The 18,374-nt window shown below is 56.6% G+C and overlaps 1 protein-coding gene across 5 annotated transcripts in view; it reads right to left on the reverse strand.

Moving 5' to 3' along the window:
* Nucleotides 1-245: 245 nt before the first annotated feature.
* Micall1 (MICAL like 1) overlaps nt 246-18,374 on the reverse strand; it is a 23,347-nt gene continuing 5,218 nt past the window's right edge. For 4 of the 5 annotated variants that reach the window (XM_004845633.4, XM_004845636.4, XM_021259014.2 and 1 more), the window contains exons 4-16: nt 14,100-14,188; nt 12,991-13,133; nt 11,002-11,432; nt 10,073-10,130; nt 8,954-9,336; nt 7,460-7,857; nt 5,759-5,893; nt 5,103-5,229; nt 4,893-4,983; nt 4,715-4,788; nt 2,850-2,964; nt 2,589-2,635; nt 246-1,579 (exon numbers count right to left, since the gene is read on the reverse strand). In XM_004845633.4, the coding sequence (XP_004845690.1) occupies nt 1,458-1,579; nt 2,589-2,635; nt 2,850-2,964; nt 4,715-4,788; nt 4,893-4,983; nt 5,103-5,229; nt 5,759-5,893; nt 7,460-7,857; nt 8,954-9,336; nt 10,073-10,130; nt 11,002-11,432; nt 12,991-13,133; nt 14,100-14,188 (2,213 nt within the window). In that variant the 3' untranslated portion in view covers nt 246-1,457. The remainder of the gene's footprint in view (nt 1,580-2,588; nt 2,636-2,849; nt 2,965-4,714; nt 4,789-4,892; nt 4,984-5,102; nt 5,230-5,758; nt 5,894-7,459; nt 7,858-8,953; nt 9,337-10,072; nt 10,131-11,001; nt 11,433-12,990; nt 13,134-14,099; nt 14,189-18,374) is intronic. The other variant, XM_004845634.4, reaches the window with a different exon arrangement.

Genomic DNA, 18,374 nt, shown 5'->3' on the forward strand with positions numbered 1-18,374 from the left:
CAGAGTAGGTGTTCAACATTTACAAATGACATGCATATGAATCTGGATTCCTAGTCTTTTTGAAAAACGGAATGGATCCAGTAACCCTGGATCCACATTGATTCCCACAAGCAACCAATGACTTAAGTGAGAGCAGCCACCCTTGCAGAGTGGGACACTGACACAGCCATCTAAGCCCAGCATGGCCCAATCCCTCCTGGGCAACCAGAGATGCCTGCCAAGGAGGCGTGGCTGTGGCCCAAGAACTCAGTCGTCTCCATTTATTGTTGGTGAGGAATCCTCAAGCTAATACAGTGCAATCTCTTCCCCGAGGTGCATGGAGGAGGGGCTTGCCGCGCCCAGGGAGAGCTTAGGGATCAGTGCTTTGATCAAGAGCTGCCGGGCACATTTCCTGGGCAAAAGTGGTGTCTCCATCATTCGTCCTCTTCCATGGCCACCCAGTGGGTAGGTGGCCATCATCCTCTGGTGAGAAGGAGTCGAGGAGGGAAGAGACAACAGGAGACAGACTAGCGATGACCACAAATAAAAATGGGCCCCAACCCAGGTGTGGCTGGGGGAGGAAAGCCTAATGAGGGGTCGGACTAGGTAGGGGGTCACACTTATTAAAGAACCATGGTTAGCACCTACCTGAAGCACATCTCCCTAGGCTGAGGATCAGGACCAGAGCTCTGACTGGAGCTGACCCCCAAAGGCCCTTTACAGGGGACACAACACTGGGACAGCGAACGGGGGCGTCCACCTGCCCTGGCAAGGCCATCAGGGCCCTGTGTGGTGGGAAGCAAGGCTTCCCATAGATGAGGGGAGCTGAGGGAGAAACCTGGAACTCGGAGCGAGGCAGAGGTGAGCTTGTCCTCGGGCCCATCCACATGTGACACAGCATAGGACCACTCAGCAACCAGCTCAAACTCAACCGGAGACTTCATAAATAGAGCGCCTGAGCAAGGGCACGTGAGATTCAGGGCACCCACACTGGACAGGAGGAAGACTGGGCAGGAGGAAGCCAGTCTGGCAGCCCCGCTGCTGGCCAGCCACGAGGAGCAGGAGCCCTGGGCCAGAGCCCAACAGAGGACACTGGGTGTCAGATAATCCTGTCCGGTGTGTTCAGCAGGGAGGGCGCCCAAGGAGCTTCCCCACCATGGCAGGGGCCAGGCTGGCAGGATGAGCAGGCGCACAGGCTCAGCTACCACCCTCCCTGGGCCCTGGCCCCTGCCGGCTCTTCACGTCTGTCAAAGCATCTGGAGATGTCAGAACCGGACTGGGCACAGCTGAGTCATAGCTGTCTGGGCCAAGGGAAAAGAGAAGAAAACTCTGGCCCAGAGTGGCCGGAGGACCCTGAGAAAGCAGAGGTCACCAGAGGCTCCCTGCCCTTAAGCTGTCTCACCCCTCGGCTGATCCGAGGGCAGCAAGGTGCTCCCCAGACCACCAGGAGGGGGCAACCCCGGTGGCTTCCCCGGCGATCAGCTCTTGTCCCCAGGGGACTTGCTCTTGGTGTCACGCTTATTTCCCAGCATCTTCAGCATCTTCATGGTCTTGAACTTCCCCTTCTTCTTGCCCTCAGGTTCAGCTTCCTTCTGGAACTCTGCAGCAGAGGCAGGGGGCACTTTACCAGGTGGGGAAGCAGATTCTTCCCAGGCCAGCCCGGGGTAAGTGACCCGTGTCACTGAGCAGCTGTGTGGACAGTGTGGGCTTGGCCCAGCGACCTGCCTCCCGTGGGAAAACTCGGGCAAGTCACTTCCTGTTCTGTCCCTAGAGGATGGGGACCTCTCCTAGTGTCCTAGCAAGAGACATGCATCTGTGTGACCCCTGATATGTGGCGCACTTAACACTCAAAGGCTTGCTTTACCTAGACTGGGGCTCACATCCCTGTGGGCCCCAATACAGACCCTGACCATCACAGCCAGAGGGAACTCAGAAGTCATCTGTCAGAGCCCCCAATTTTCCCAAGAAGGAAAATGCAGGCCTTTGAAATAAGCTGGTCCCACCTGAGCCCTTTGCAGATGCCAGGTGTGGTCTAAGTGCACTACAGAAGTTGACTCTATAATCAGTGCTCGCAGGGGAGGGGGTCCCCCATCACTCCACTCTGCAGACACAGGAGCGAGGAGTGCAGAGAACTGCAAGCCACTCAGCCCATGTGCCAAAGCTGGGACAAGAATCCAAGCTGCCTGACTCCAGCCTGAGTGGAGACACCACAAGGCCAGAGTTACTGGTGGAAACCAAGTCAAGACAGTGCTCTGTAGCTGATCCAGGCACATGTGACCCTAACAGGTGCTGCTATCGTGACCCACAGACCCGCCCCAGCCAGTCTGCATGTCTCAGAAGGAACCGGCCATAAGCCCAGCAAACCCTGGGAAATCTCCCTGTGTACCACATCCTATGGGCAACTGGGCATCCCATGGCCACCCTCCAAGGATGGGCCAGGGACTTCCTGACTGAGGCTGCTGTCCCAGGAAAGCAACCTGGGACTTTGCATCCCAAAATTCCCATGAGACCTGCTCCAGCCCTTCATCCAACCTGTCCCTTATCTCCCAGCCCCAGGCTGCAAACTCAAGTTCAAATGCAGAAGCCCCAGTCCCCAGGAAGGGACTCACCTTTCCTCTTGATCATGGCTTCTAACATCTTGTCTTCCTCTTCCTCCCTGGAACAGGAAAGGGAAGCTGAGTGCTCACAGGTGGAACCTCCCAGCCTCTGAGCCCGATGGAGCCGGCCCAGGGTGTGCTGGGATTGCTGGCAGTGAGGACAGGGCTGGGCCAGCCTGGGGTGTGGAACTGTATCCCAGGCTCTGCCAAGGAGCTGCCCCAGCCAGGGAACCCAGCCACAGCCTGCAGTAGCCCCTCCCCCTGCTATGTCACCTCTGCCGGTCCTCATCCAGGCAGTTGACGATGGCATTGCGCTGCTCAATGAGGGTCATGAGCTCCTCCATCAGCACCTTCTCCCGGTTCTTGTCCTCTTCTGTCCAGTCTTTTTCTACCAGGGGAGAAAGCCCAGCCATGAGGGGCAGGAAAACCTTCTTCCCCAGGACAACAGCAGTCACCACCTGAGTGTGGCAGGCAGGCCCCATCCTCACTACCAAGTACCTGGGAAGGAAGGGCCAGGGCTTCAGAGATCTTGGGGGAAATGAAGGTTCTTGTAGAAGGGACCAAGGATGTGAAGCTGCCTACCAAAAACACCTTGAAAGGGGCCAGGCAGGCAGCACAGCGCACACTCTAAGAACAGAGCCCACGCGCATCACTGGGCTTCCAGTTCATCCACACAACAGTGTGCAAGGTGCCCTGTGGGAGGCAGGGCTGGGGTGAAGAGATGACAAGGATGCCCACAGCTGTTTCTCAGGGGCCACCTGTGCCTTGGTGTCTCTCCCTCAGCCTGCAGGCTCCCAGGGCCGGGTGCCGCCACTCAGCATTCCCTTCCCAACATCCGCTGCACATCTTTCGATGAACACCTGGGGCTCAGCCACTGCCCATACCCTGACCTCACCTTGCCAAAAGTCAGGAACACCTGAGTGCCCTGCCCAGCTCTGGGGACAGAGCATGGGGTTTAGAGCTACCACCCAAGTTCTAATACTGTTCTGCCACTTCTCAAATCTGGACGCTGGCCATGTCCCCAGTCTACATGTGGGGAAACTGAGGCCCAGGGAAGTTAAATCCTTCACCAGCATCACATAGCGAAGGGGGGCCAGGATTTGAACTAGGGCAGCCTGACACTGAGATGGTCACTATGGTGTCTGATGGGTCCCCAGCCCTCCTGGGGCCCTATAAACCAGCTTTGCTCTCCAAAAGCAACTTCTGGAACAGGATGACAAGGGAAACTTGTCAGCAGCAGGAAGCCCAGGGCTAGGCTGCCTGGGAGGCAGAGGGCGGTACCCACTCCGGCCACAGGGTGTCACTGTGGCCCCGAGTGGCAGCCTCGCCCCAGGTTCCTGTAGACTCAGCGCTGGCAATGGAGGCCAGGGACATTCTGTGGCTTTCCTGGCGACACTCCAGCTGCCCAAGCTTCCCCATCAACGGGGAGACAGGACCGGGGTCCCAGAGGCAGGAAGGGCTCTGTGTGCAGGGGCAGACTAGCTCCAACCCACTTCCTCATCTGTGAGACAGTGATGGTGGCCCAAGTCCAGGGCTGGCACCGAGTCTGAGCCATGGGAAGGGGGTCAAAAGCCTTGGCTCCTGGCTCTGACCTTCTTCTACTTTACTTTTTTGAGTTTTTTTCTTAAGTAGGATCTCACAATGTAGCTCAGGCTGGCCTTGAACTCCCCATGTACCCCAAGTTGGCCTTGAACTTGAGGGAATCCTCCTGCCTCAGCCTCCTGAGTGCTTGGATTATAGGCATGTGCTACCATGCCCAACTCAGCTCTGATGTTCTAGTCCTGCCATCCCAGCCTGTGGCTGTGGTTCACCCCATGCCACAGCCATGTATAAAACTACTGAGGCCCAGAGAGGCAAAGAAACCACCAAAGGTCACACAGCAAGGGCTGATGCCATGCCCAAAATAGGGCGGGTTGCCCTTGGGCCCGATATTCACCTAGAGCCCATCATCCTCACCATGGACATCCCTGCCGCCATCCATGTCCATGCAGCGCCCTCTCCTGGCTCTATCTGTCACTGACTATAATCACTGCCATCCTAAGTGGACAGATGCCCCTCCCCACCCCTTCTCCAGTCAAGAGAGGAAGACTCAGCCCCCACGCCCCCTCCTTGTGTCTCCAGGCAGGGCAGGCGCTCACCTGGCTTGTTGAGAAGGCACCGGAGCTCATACTCGACGTCAGCCTGGCGCTGCTCCAGGTTCTGCTGCTTGAAGCTGAGGGGTGGAAACAAGGCAGCAGTGAGCAATTCTGCCCGATGCCCCACAGAGGAAGTGGCTCTGAGTCCTGCAGAGGCGTGGGTAGGGCAGGCAAGACTCACATGTAAATGAGCTCGGACTCGCGCCGTACCAGCAGGTGCTTCTCGTGGATGAGCTTGAACCAATCCACCAGCATGTCGTCCTCGTGGCCCTCTGCGAGCCAGACACCCACTCAGGGCAGGGCCGGCAGCACCTCCCAGCTGGGCAGCCCCAGGAAGAGGGGCCCAAACAGCCCCAGCCTCTCCCACCAGCCCTCCCCCACTGCTCCGCACCACTGGCCCCGCCTCGCAGCTTCTCTTCCAGCAGGACCCCGCGGTGTTCCAGGGCATCCAGCTGCCGCTCAATGGCATCCATCTCTCCGTAGATGTCCTCCTCCGGGACGTACTGGTCTGCCTGGACCTGCGGATGGGACCCTGGTCACCGGAAGGACCACTTCTACCCTCCTCCAGCCCACGCTGCTGCCAGGAGCTGTGCCCCTCTTGGCCAGCATTGGCCATGCAAGCTCCAGGGACCAGGTTCTGTCCCATGTCCGGCATGGTGAGAAATCAGGACAGTGTGGGAAAGGGTCAGGATGGGGACTGCCACCATCCCTCCATGCTATTGAGATGACAACTTCCTGCCCTTGGGGAAGCTCCTCCCTTCTCGGCCACTCCAGAAGGGTTTCACCACGGGAATGGGAGTGACCCCCTCTTCAGAGCAGCCTCTCACAGGAGCACTTGAACATCTGTCAGTAATAAGGCAGTGCACTGCCTGCTGCTCTCCAGCCTGCTCCAAATCCCCTGGCCAAAAGTCCAGCCTCCTAGGCGGGCCAACCAAGAGCCCTCTCTTGACCATCAGAGCACAGCAGCCCTGACACCCGGCCCAGGGCTGCAGAGAGGAGGGTGCCAGGCCCAGGTCAGCCAAGTCTCTGGGGGCTCCCTGCTGATACCTTGCGTTTGATGAGCGGAAAGCCATGTCCCGGGGCAGGTGGCCTCACTGGCTTGGATCCCTTGGTGGCCTTCTTTGCAGTTGGAGACGCTGCAGGCGATGGCTTCCGGTTAAAAGGATTCTCCTTGCAGGAAGACTAAAGACAGGGACATGACAGAAGTTCAGTCTCAGAAGGGGGCAGCCTGATCCTGTGGGACATGGAAAGCAGGCCAGGATCTAAAGGCAAAAGGGGTGCTCTGAGAAGAGGGCCCAGGTAGGGACAGACTGTTCCCTAATTCCATCTGATGCACTCAGCCATTCAGCAAACGTTTCCATTTCCAGAACACCTCCCGTGGTGGAGTTATAGCACAGGACGCTGTGTATATGCTGTGTATATCTCAGAACCAGGGCTGGGGTGCAGCTCAGGGGTAGAGCACTTCCTGGCATGGGGTGGGGCATGACTCAATCCCACCCTCACCCAAGATTAGGGGAGAATTTTAGGGGCAGTGGGAATAGGAGGCGGGGCTCATAGGTGGCCTCGTTGGCCCTGACCCAGGCCCCTGGGCAGCTGCTGCCCTATGGGTTCCAATCGCTGTTGAAAGACTCCCCGAGCTGGGGAGGGAGAGAGCCCAGCACTGCCACCCACCTCCAAAAGACACCACAGGTAAATCTCACAACCAGGCTGCACAGTGGGCTCCTCCTGCCTCAGCCTCCTAAGTAGCTGGGATTACAGGCCTGCACCACCACATGGGCTTACTCCAGGACGTAGGGCTGAGACACAAATGTCCCCACAGCCCACAGAGCATCTGAAAAAGCTCATCACTGGGAAAAGGCACAGCCAGACCCTCCTCACACCTTCAGGAAGACCGAGCCCATGGAGGCCTGGGAGCACTGAGATGGGGGGAGGACAGGCTGGGCCACAGAGGTGCTTGGCAGGGCATGTCCTGAGGCCCTGGCCTGCTGGGGCTGACCCTGCCCACTGCAAACTCAGCTCACAAGGGGAGCTGTGAACCTCAAAGACAGGGACCATTGCTCCCCAGCCCAGACTCACAGCAGCACTCAGTGGGGCCCGGCTGCCCACTCTCCAGCAGGGGTCAGGGTCTCAGGTGAAGGAAGCCATCACCACACTATGCTCGGCTCAAATCGCCTTCTGGACACACACCTGTCCCCCTGAGCACACTGGGACCCTTGGGGGGTGAAGACAGGGTCTCCACGCCACCACGCCCAGGGCCTGGTATCAACAGAGCCAGAGGGGACAGAAGGGTGGACAGGTACACAGGGTCAGTACCCTGGCCTAGGCAGGGAAATGATTTCTGGATGCACAGTGTATGGAAGGCCACACGGACAGACAGCTGCACAGACCGGGGAGGTCTGGCAGATGGGCAGAAGTATGACATGGATTTGTACCTGTGCCCCACTGCACAGGGTGGTGAGCGGGACACAGCCAAAGCCACTCAGGAAGTCAGGGGCCAGCTAAGCATGGTACACTGTAATCCCAGAGCTCTGGGAGGCGGAGGCAAGAGGACTGCAAGTTTGAATACAGCTTGGGCAATGCAATGAGACCCTGTCTCAAAATGGAAAAGAAACCAAGGGTTAGGGATGCAGCTCAGTGGTTCAATCCCCAGCACAAGAAAGGGGGAGCCAGCACAGATGGGCAGCCCTGAACATCCTGGCCCACATCCATTAGAGGACAAAGCCTCTAGCAAGGGGAAAGGGCACTCACCTTTACCTGTAGCTGTGGGGATGAGCTTCCAGGGGACGGTGCAGGGCTCCTGTCAGCAACCAACAGGAGAGGTGTGGGGGTGGCGCCGCTGTAGGGCTTGGCTGGCGGGGGGCCTGGGCTGTCCCTTATTCTGGCCTGAGGTGTCCGCTCCACACTGGGCTGTACCAGCTCCCCAGACAAGGACAGGGAGGAGTGGGCAGAGAGGCTGGCAGAGTTCCCAGGGGTGCCAGGGGCATGGACAGCAGGCTCCGAGGAGCTCTTGGGCACGGCTGGTGGCTCCAGAAGCTCCCCACCCGCTGTCTGGCTGGAGCTCTCAGATGCCAGGCTCTCTACGCTGAGGGCTGGTGATGGCGTGGCCGAGGGGGGCTCCGAGTGTGAGAGGCGGGAGGCATGGAGAGCTGTGGGACCAAGCAAGCAAGGGGGCAGTCAGGGCTTCCAGCCGGGACATGCTACACCTCGAGTGCAGGTGGCCCCAGAAACCAAGAAGAGAGCACACCTGGTACATGCACAGCAGGACCCAAGTCACAGAGGGTCTGGCTACCAGGACCCCCACTGCCTTTGTGCTCTGATACATGATGGCCCTCGCCCTCATCCAGCAGAGCTGCTGCCTCCACTCCCTGTGTCCCCACCCACACTCCTCCAGTGCCCGAGTCCACCTGAGAGCAAGCTGCCAGGACAGGACAGAGGGGCAAGGCCAGCCTCCCACCTCCGATCTGCAGCAGGAGAGAGGACACTGGCTGTGACCCACCCAGGCCAGACACTGCCGGGCACCATTTCACCCTCCTACAGATAACAGAGACCATGCCACCCACACTTCCCAGATGAGACCACGACTCAGGAAGCACAGGGCACTCACCCAGCCAGGCCTGATTAGAACACAGTGGTGCCCACCTCCAGAGCTCAGGCCCTCCACTCACCCTACATCTGCCCACCAAGGGGTCCCAAACTCAGCACCTGCGCGATCATCTCTAACGCGCTCTTGGCCCCTCTGAGTGAGGAGCACACTGGGCTCTCAGAGGCACTGGGCTCCAGCTGTGGTGGAAGGTGACCAACAGGGTACAAAGACCAGGAGACAGGGACAGCCAGAAAGTTCAGCGTGACCCGATGAGGGGGGGAAATCCTTGACACCCCCAATTCACAGACAGGGACTCTGCCAGGTGAGAGCCCAGGTTGCTGGGCAACTGAAGTGACAGTGACAGTGACCCAGTGAGGAAGGGTGAGAGCTAAGCCTTACCATAAATGTGCCTTCCAGGAGCCCAAAGCTAGGCTGTGCCCTGCACTCCCCGAGCCCATGTTTAATCAGCATAACAGGAGGGGTTATGAGGAGGGACAAAGGCCAGATGGCTGGGGTTCAAATCTGCCCGGTACTGCTTCAGTAAGTGGGAGGGGACGGTGAACCCCACACCCACGGGCACCTGGCCCGGAGTGGCTCCCAGGACCACACCCCCCTGGCCCGGTTGCCCCAGATCGGCACAGCTCCAGGCAGGCACTCACCGAGCGGGGTCGTGCTGGGTGCACGGGGAGCGGGGCGCTTCTTCGCCTTGGGGCTGCTGGTGGGTGTGATGCCGTACCAGGGGTGCAGGGACTTGGGGGTGCACTCTGGGGGTGCCTGGGCAGGACTAGAGGCCGGGCTGGGTACTGCTGGGGATGGCTCCTCCGTCTCCTCCTCCTCCTCAAAGGGGTTGTAGGGCTTGGCCTCGAGGCTGGCCCCAGCTGCAGGGCCACACTGGGGCATCTCCTCTACGCCACCATTCTCCACCTGCCTGCTGGCCCGGCTTGGCGGCCCGGGGCTACCTGGAGGCAGCGGGGCCGGCTTCTTCTTGGGCTCTGCCTGCACCAGTGTTATCCATGGGGGGTCCTTCCTGGGGGGTGGCATCCTGTAGAAGCACGAGCCAGGCAAGGGGTCAGCCTCCTGCGGCCTCGGGACAGTTTGGAGTCTATCTCCAAGCGGGTGATGCAAAGCTGCCCTTTTCTCCTCCCCAGCCCAGGAGCCACCTGAACCCCAGGCCACAATGGATCATTAGAGTCACATCCCAACTGGGCACCTTGAGGTCCAGGCAGGACAGACCCTCAAGTCACGCAGCCCAGGAAGGACCAACAAGGGGCCATGTGTGACACTTGAACAAAGCCACCCAGCCTCGCAGTGCGTCAGTCTCTCATTCACTAAATGGGGACTTAATAAAGCCTCACAGGGCTGTCGTGAGCACCCAGTGAGTTCCACATCCAGCACCTGAATGTCACAGCATGCAAGTCTCCACACAGGTTAACTGCTAGGGCAGCCCGGCCTCCCAAAGCACGGCTCTCAAAGACCTGGTACCCAGGCCTTCCTGGGTCTCCAATGTTATGGAGAAGGTGAGGCTGGAGAGATGAGGTGACTCCACAGGTGCTGTCCCCTCCTAAGGAGCAGGTCAGGCAGTGGCAGTGGGACTCCCAGAGGGAGGTGCAGGGCAGAGGGCCATGGGCACCATTCCCCGTCCCCACCCAGAAGTAAGCATCCCCTTAAGCCTGACCCTGTGCACCCCCAGGAAGCCATGTCTCCACCCAGGCCCTAGGGACCCCCATTCCCACCGCCAAGGCTGCCAATGCAGAAAAACTTCTCAGGGACCAACATACCTCTCTGACAGCTTGGGAGTCCCTCTGGGCTTGGGGACAGGGGGCTCCTGGAGTCTTCCTAGATTGGAAAGGACAGTGAGCCAGGCCTTCATAGGCAGCAGAGAGGGCCACATGAGCCAGGCAGAGTGGCTGCCTCCCTAAGGAGTGCCCTTCCCTCCTACCCACAGGTCACAGGCTCTGGGTGACCACAGCAACCTCCCCAGCACCTGGCACCTCCCCTGCCCAGCCCACAGGGAGATTAGATAAGCACTGAAGGTGACCAGGAGAACAGTGACAAGGCCAGGTGACCAGGTGGCCAGGCCTCCTGAGACCCCACTTGCACTTCATTTGACAAGAAGGAACCGGAGTCCCCTCAGACACTTCCCCAGTGTGGGTAGGAAACGTGTCTCCGTTCAGTCCAGGTGCTACCCCTCCTAGAAGCCCCTCACCTCCCAGGAGGGGACCCAGGGAGCCATCTGGGGTCTCTAGTGCAGTTCAGAGTAGCTCAGGGCCCCCGGACACCCTGTCCTCCCTCCAGCCTCTGAGCTCTCCCCGGCCAGATACTGACAAGCACACAGGTGGGGCATGGAAGGTCACCGGAGTGTGCCTGGGGACTGGAAAGACACCAGTTCGTCCAGAGTCCCCAAGACACTCAGGACACACAGGCACACACAGAGACACATTCACTACTACACAGCCAGAAACACCAGACAATCACAGAAGCACACAAACACCCCACACTACACCCGCTGAACGGGGCAGCCTGGGAGGCCCTGTGTCTCAGCTGTACCAGCTTTGAGGATGAAGCCAGCCCCAGAGAGACCCACAGTGACCATTGCGGCAGGAATTAATGACGTCAGAGACACAGGCGACATCCAATCCCAAACACTCCCAGATGCACAGGGACATTTCAATGCCCACACACTGGCCCTGGCTGCACCCTTGCTCACCATTTGCAAGGCCACCACTGCCACCCTGCTCTGCTGTGCTGTCTTGCTGCAGGCTGGACCGGGGCCGCGGTGTGGGGGCCGTCGAGGCCACACTGTCGGAGGTCTTCCTGGGGGCAGGCGTGGGTCGGCCGGAGGGGGGGCTCACCAGCTCCTGGGGTTTTCCAGGAAGCGGGGGCTTGGTGGGGACATGGGGCCGGGCCTCGGTGATGGCCTTGGGTCCTGCAGCGACACTGGGGCTGGGACCACCTCCCTCGCCATCCCTGGCTTCTTCTGTTAGTTGCTGAGGCTTTGGCTGTGAGGGAGGCCCAGGCCTGGCTCCCGCCTGTCCCCCTAGGCCCAGCCTGGTACAGCGTTCCACACACACAAAGGTTCCTTCCTCTGGTCCGCTCCTGTAGGCACCCGGGAGCAGGGTGCTGGAGCACTGCCGACACCTGCCGGGGACAGGACAGGGTTCCCTTAGCTGGGAGCCCAGCAGGACAGTGGTTCCCTACACCAGAGGCCAAGGCTGCCCCCTCCCCAAGTCCTCCCAACTGCCAGAGGATCCTGGCTCAGTACCAGAAACTCCTAGAAAACACAAATGGTGGTAACGGTCAGAAACACTGGAACAATGAAAGAGTGTGAAATCTGCACCAGAAATTGTGAAACACGCCTTGGGTCTGTGCAGTAACAGGAAGCCCAAAGGCAGCCCCCAAGGTCTGTCCAGCAGGAGGGCTGCTACACTAGTGGCTCCAGAGATCAGTTTGGTGGCTTTCAACCAACCAGATTAGTTTTGGGGTTTTTTTTGCAATTCTGGGGATTGAACCCAAGATCTCTAACATGCTAGGCAAGTGCTCTGCCACTGAGCTACATCCCAGCCCCAGGTACATTTGTGTTTCATGAAACAGAATAAAATACAATGTATTACAGTGAATCATACAAACAAGGACAAACTTTTTTTTTTGTACCAGGGATCAAACTCAGGACCTTGTGCTTTTGAGACAGGCAGCGGAACCACTGAGCTAAATCCCCGGCCCAAACTATTTTTTTTTTAGGACAAGGTCTCACTATGTGGCCCAAGCTGACACAGAATGCGCTTTGTAGCCCAGGCTACCCTCAAACTTGCAATCTCCCTGCTTCAGCCTCCCATGTGCTGGGATTACAGGCTGTACCGCCAATGCCTGGCCAAAGATTGTTTTATAAAACCCTTCTTTCAGTTGTTCATCTACAGACACAAGTTTCATTTTAGGTACTTAACATTCAGTCACAGAGTCAAATGCTTTTCTTTTTTTTTAACTAAGTCAATGTAAAAAGTTTCTAAAAGACTGCTCAGCTGGCGAGATATGACTGTGCCTGTGTAACCTCTTCCCCCATGACACGTCTGTGTCAGGGTTCCACACCCACGCTCACACACACTAAGCAGATCAGGTATGTGTAGCAAGTCAACCCTTGGCTTCCTTTGACTATTTATATTCAAATTTCTTTTCTGGTTTCTTCTTTGCAACATAAAATATTTTGGGACTGGGGATATAGCTCAGGGGTAGAGTGCTTGGCAAGCATAAGCAACACCCTGGGCTCCATACACAGCAACACACACACTCACACACACACACACACACACACCAAACTACACATTGTCTAAGTTTTTGCATGTTCCTTGCCTCTTACATTCCACTTTCTTTAAACCTGGCCTTTACCCAGGAAGCCACACTTAAATTAAATTACCATGATTTTTTTTGGGGGGGGGGAAGAGGGAGAGGGTCTCGCTATGTAGTTCAGGCTCTAAGGCATATACTGCCTTCAATATGATCAGGGAGTTATCCTCAAAGAGCTTAGGGATGGGGAACAGGAGTCTCCAGCGGTAGCCCTGTGTCAGTCATGAAATTCTCACTAATTATGTGACTGGGAAGATCTTTGTCCCCAGCTGAGCCCCACTCCGCTCCTCAGGACATGGGGATGAGCCTGGCCAGGGTGCTTGAACCTGGGGCCCTGCTCTGGTTCCCAGTGACTCACCGGAAGCAGTGGCGGTGGTATAGCTTCCCCTCGGCCAGGTAGCGCTGCACCAAGTGCACATGTTTCTGGCAGGCCGCACACGTGCTGCTGGGGGCCCGCTGGGCGCCCCGCTCCGACAGGCTGCCCGAGGACAGCTCCTCATTCTGCAGGGAACAGGAGCAGTCACCAGCTATGTGGTTCCAGAACACTCCCATGCCCTCCCTGTCATGGCCATTGTCCCCCCGGTGTGACCCAAGCTTCTCGGTGGCCATATACAAGGATCAGAGCCCTAGAACCAGCAGAGGCCTGGAGACCGTGACCATCTCCCAGATGAGGACACCAAAAGCCACAAAGGGGACAGACTTGCTCTAGGTCACCAAGCTGGGATGGAAAAATGTAGATTTCTGGTTTCTGAGGGTCGCTGCCCCCAGGAAAGGCAGCTTCTGATGCAGCCACTCCCTGTGGCTACTCTGGTCTCTCCCACTTCCCCCTGGGGTGGCCCTCCCTGAGGGCTCCATCTCTAGTTGAATCCCGGTGCCTTTACTGCCAGCACTGTGACCTGGGCATGTCTCTGGCCTTGGGTCCCCACCCGCAAGATGGCCCTGCATAGCCCGTGCCTGTCTTGGTCCCACACGGCCTCCCTGGGTCTCTGTGCCCTGGACCTGGCTGTCCCTGAAGCATGTGAAAGACTGGTGTCCTTGGAACAGGTGACTGGCAGAGTGGCCTCATTTCCCTGGTGAGTGGCCTGGGAAAAATGACCAAACCTCACTGAGCCTGAGTTTCCTCCTCTGCCATCAAGGCCCATGACACTGCCCTCCCCGAGCTGTCACTCAATGGAACCATGCAGGAGCATTGGATCTCTGACTCAACAGGAGTCAGGGGACATCTGCTCTAGTCTGTGTGCAGCTCCTGACTGTCCCATGATGGCAAGGTCACAGTGGGACCCTCAGAATGAGATTGGAACCTAACCCCTGGCCCCTGCCCTGGTCTGGGAGACTCAGTTCCCAAAGCCAGTGGGAAAAGAACAGACAACACCTGTGAATACCGCCAGGGCCAATTTTCTCATGTGACAGTCACTACAATGACAACTGTCCCCCAAGCCACCCTCTCAACCCGAGGCACCTGCCTACCTGAGTCTCGTCTCCTGGTTCAGCTGGGATGGGCGCCTCTGACGGTGGAGACGAGGCAGCCAGGTCCTTCCGGGGTGGTGATACACTGGCTGTAGAAATAGGAAGGGTGGCTGAGGCCACAGAAACCTGGAGCCTGGGAGGCTCCGGCTGTCTACAGACCAGAGTCGGAGTCCAGGGCAGTCGGCAAGGGCAGCCTCCTCATCACACAGACTGGGGGACACCTTCACTTCCAAGCCACGTCCTGAGGACAGGCCACTTAACCTCACTGAGCCTCCGTCAAACGAGGACAGAAATTCCTACTGTGCAAGGTCTGTAGGAGCAACAGTGCCTTGGGGCAGTCACGCAACTCCCAGGGTGTGGCAGGACAGACAGCTTCCTTCCCACCCAGGTAAGCGGGCCACAGGGAAGGAAAAGAAAAAGCACACAGTGCTGGCCTGAAGTCTCAGGAAGATGGACCTGTGCCCTGGGTAGACAAGGAGCTGGCCAGCCTACCCCAAGTGACCAGGGGTGGCCTGGAGCCCTGTTGCAGCCCCTCGGTGGGGAACACCCACATCACCCAGGGCTTCCCGAAGGCTTGCTCCTCCTCCCTACCCAGTGCGTAGTCACCAGGCCCCTCCTCTGCACCCAAGGCAAAACAAAACCCCCAAAACCAGAGAAGTATACACCAAAATCAAGGGCACTGTGTGATAATGTAAACTGTAACCTCAGACTGTGAGAGGCTGAGGCAGGAGGATGTCGTGCTGGAGCCTAGCCTGGATAACTGAATGACTTAGTGAGACCCTATCTCAAAATAAAAAATGAGGGCTGGGACTATAGGCATGAGCCACCATGCCTGGCTATAACCAGCACATTTATAAAATGAAACAAGGGCCAGGGATTTAGCTCAGTGGTTTCGCCCCCTGCTGCGCAAGCACAAGGACCAGAGTTCAATCCCCAGTACCAAAAAAAACCAAAAAAAGATATTTTGAAATTTTGTTTCATCTTTTGAGGGAGGCGCAATATTGGGGATCAAACCTAGGGCCTTCACACTGAGTTGCGTCCCTAGCCCCCCAGACTTTTTCTTTTGTTTTGTTTTCTAAGACAGAGTTGCACTAAGTTGCAGAAGAGAAAATATCTGCAACTATAAAGCGCATCACATGTTGTAAGGGGAAGAACTGTTTCCTGAAACTTGTTTCAGTTACATCCATGTGCCTGAACCTGGAGCGTGGTGGAAAATATATTCCTTACTATGAGTCATGATGAAAAGCTCTGGACACCAGTGGCCTAGGCAGGTCCCTACAAGACCTCCTCCCTCTGCACCCACATCTGTCCTTATCCCCTACCCCTGGCCTGATTCCTTCCCAGATTTTATTTGGAGGCGGAGGTTGAGACAGGTTCTCCCCCTATGTGGTTCCAGCTGGCTTTGAACTCATTGTGGAGCCCAGGCTGGCCTTGAACTCCAAACCTCCTGCCTCGCTCCTGAGTAGCTGGGATTACAGGCGTGCACCACCAAGCCCACCCCCAGCACGCAAGCACGTACTCAAACACATTGCTTCTTACCCCATTACCCTACTTCGTTCTTTCACCAGGCTCATCTGAAATGATTCTACTTAGGGATCTGTTCTCTATCGTCCTCCCTGTCACTAGAACACAAGCTCTGTGTCTGGCTCACTCTCAGCGGCCCCATCCCCCAGCAGCCAGTGCTCGCCTGGCACACAACAGGCCTCATAAATATTTGCTGTAGAGCTGTGAACAAGGCAGAGGTGGTCCGGAGGAGAAGGAGGGTGAGCAAGGAAGACAGGATGGTGGCTGCGGATGTAGCTCAGTGGCAGAGCAACAGCTTAGCATGCAGGAGGCCCTGGGTTCAATCCCCAGCGCCAAAAATAATCTATTATGACTGTACTCCAGGGCAGGGCTACAGGAGCACTCGGAAAGTCGGGGCCACAGCCTGTAGGAAGATAAGAGGACAAGAAGGAAAGACTCCACCAGGATGCAGAGGGGGGCTTGGGAAGCAAGACAAGCAAGAAAACAGGCTGAGCAGAGATGGAATGTGATGCACTCAAAGAAGCACAAGAGCCTGGTGTGGTGACGCACATCTGGAACCCCAACATTCAGGAAGCTGGGGCAGGAGGATCGCCAGGAGTACAAGGCCTGCCTGGGCTACAAAGTGAGTTCCAGGCCTGCCTGGGCTATATGGCAAGAATTTGTCTCAAAAAACAACAACAAAAATCAAAGAAGCATAAGAAATTCAACATGGCTGGGACAGAGAGTGGTTTTAGCCACCTGAGGCTCTGAGAAGCCACACTGAGCAGCTGAACGTCATCCTAAGGATACCTGCCCTGCACCCTGGGGACAGGTGGTCCTCTTCTGATTCCCACAGCCACTAGGCCTCCTTCTCTCAAGCCCTGGCTCCCCTGCCAGGCTGTGGCTCCTTTAAGACAGGCACCACCTATGTGCCTGGTACTCAGGGGCTGGACCAAGCTCAACACTCACCCCAGCACTAGTATCTCAGCCAGGGCAGGATCCAGGGCTACAGAGCTGGGGAAAGCCAAGCCTGGTGGAAACCACACTTGAAATCCCTCCACTCGCCCAGAAAGTACAGCACAGGACCATCTGGGGGCACGAAGAGCCAGCTCTGTCCCCGGGGCTGGAACACATTGTAGTTTCCTTTGTGTGAGCGGCAGATGGGATAAAAATGGTTTGTGTTGAGGTGCTGAGTGGGAGTTTTGCAAGGTACAGAGTGCCTTTCTCAGAGAACCCCCACAGGGCAAGGGGTGCTCCGCCCAGACACGGGCCCCTCCGCCCAGACACAGGCCCCCCACACTACATATCCAGCCCTACAGGAAGGACCCTTCAGGAAAGACTAAGATAAGTTTGGGTTTGGCCAGGAGGGACGGTTGAACTGTGATTCAGGTCACAGTTGATTAATGGACCTTGATCATTCAGCAGGCTAACTCGGATCAGTACAAAAAAGGGGCACACATGCTCCCCAACTTGATGTTCAGTTTACACCTCAAAAAGGCCATCATAACCAGGCATGGTGGCACACACCTGTAAATCCCAGCACTCAGGAGGCTGAAACAGGAGGATCGCTGCAAGGTCAAGGCTGGCCTGGGCTACACAGTGAGTTCACGGCCACCCTGAACTACACAGTGAGACCTTGCCATCTTAAAAAAAAAAATTCATCTAACACACTTAGCCTACTGAACATCATACCTTAGCAGTACAGTAAGTATACTACGCTGCACTGAAGATCCAAATTGGAAATAGTTTCTAAGAATGTAGACTGTCTAGCACTGTTGTAAACTAGAAAAATCATGTAGTTGAGCTATGCTAAGTTGGGGCCCATCAGCGATAAGAACACTCATTTGGGCCCTAAGCAAGGGGAAAATGTGATTTCACACATTGTCTCATCTGCCACTCTCATCTACTCTGGGAAATGAACACCACTCTATCCCCACTACAAAGGGGAAGCTGAGCCAGGGAGGTTAAGTAACTGGCCCACAGTTACTTAGACAGAAAAGGGCAGAGAGAAAATTTTGAGTCTATGCTTTAAACTCCACGGTAGCTATACTGTCTCGCACCAAGGGCTGTGGGGTCTAGAGTGCTCCTGTCCTTGATATGAGCAGGTGCCAGAAGTCCTGGGATGCTGAAGCCTCCTACTGGAAATGCACTGCATTTAACCTAGCACACCCCCCTTTATATGTAAATCACCTCCAGGTTACTCACCAACACCTAGTGCAATGTAAAAGTCAGGTAAATTGTTGTCATCTTTCATTTTTTAAAGAAATACTCCGTGCACATTCAGTACAGACCCAATATATTCAATTATTATTATTTGTTCAATTGTGGCATTAACCCCCAGGGCTGCCTCGCAGAGGGAATGACAGATTTCTTTTCATATTTATGCCTCCTCTCTGTTCTAAATTTTCTACAGTGAACAAGTTTCACTTTTAGTAACAAAAGAAACCCCTGACTTGGTGGGAGACTCTGTTTTGCCTTAAGAGATGGATTAGGGCCGCCCACTCCATGAGGGCAGGAAGGAGTCGGACCCCTGGAGTCTCAGCCCAGCTGTTCAGCTTCTCTGCTGTGTGTTCCCCCTTGCTTCACCTCTTGGGCCCGCTTCCTCTCTGCAAAAGGGAGGCTCCCCTGGGCCGGGAGAGGTTTCTGCCCCAGCTCCCAGTCCAGTCTAGAACTCACTTCATTGGAAGATGCCACACAAAGGTCCCAGGGGACAGTGCCACTGTCCTGCTGGAGGAAGAACCTAGGGATGAGTCTGAAAACAGGAAGTGAGGG

Source organism: Heterocephalus glaber, unplaced genomic scaffold, assembly GCF_053883595.1.
Source record: "Heterocephalus glaber isolate CG9 unplaced genomic scaffold, H.glaber_assembly_v1.0 deba00001444, whole genome shotgun sequence".
NCBI lineage: Eukaryota > Metazoa > Chordata > Mammalia > Rodentia > Bathyergidae > Heterocephalus > Heterocephalus glaber.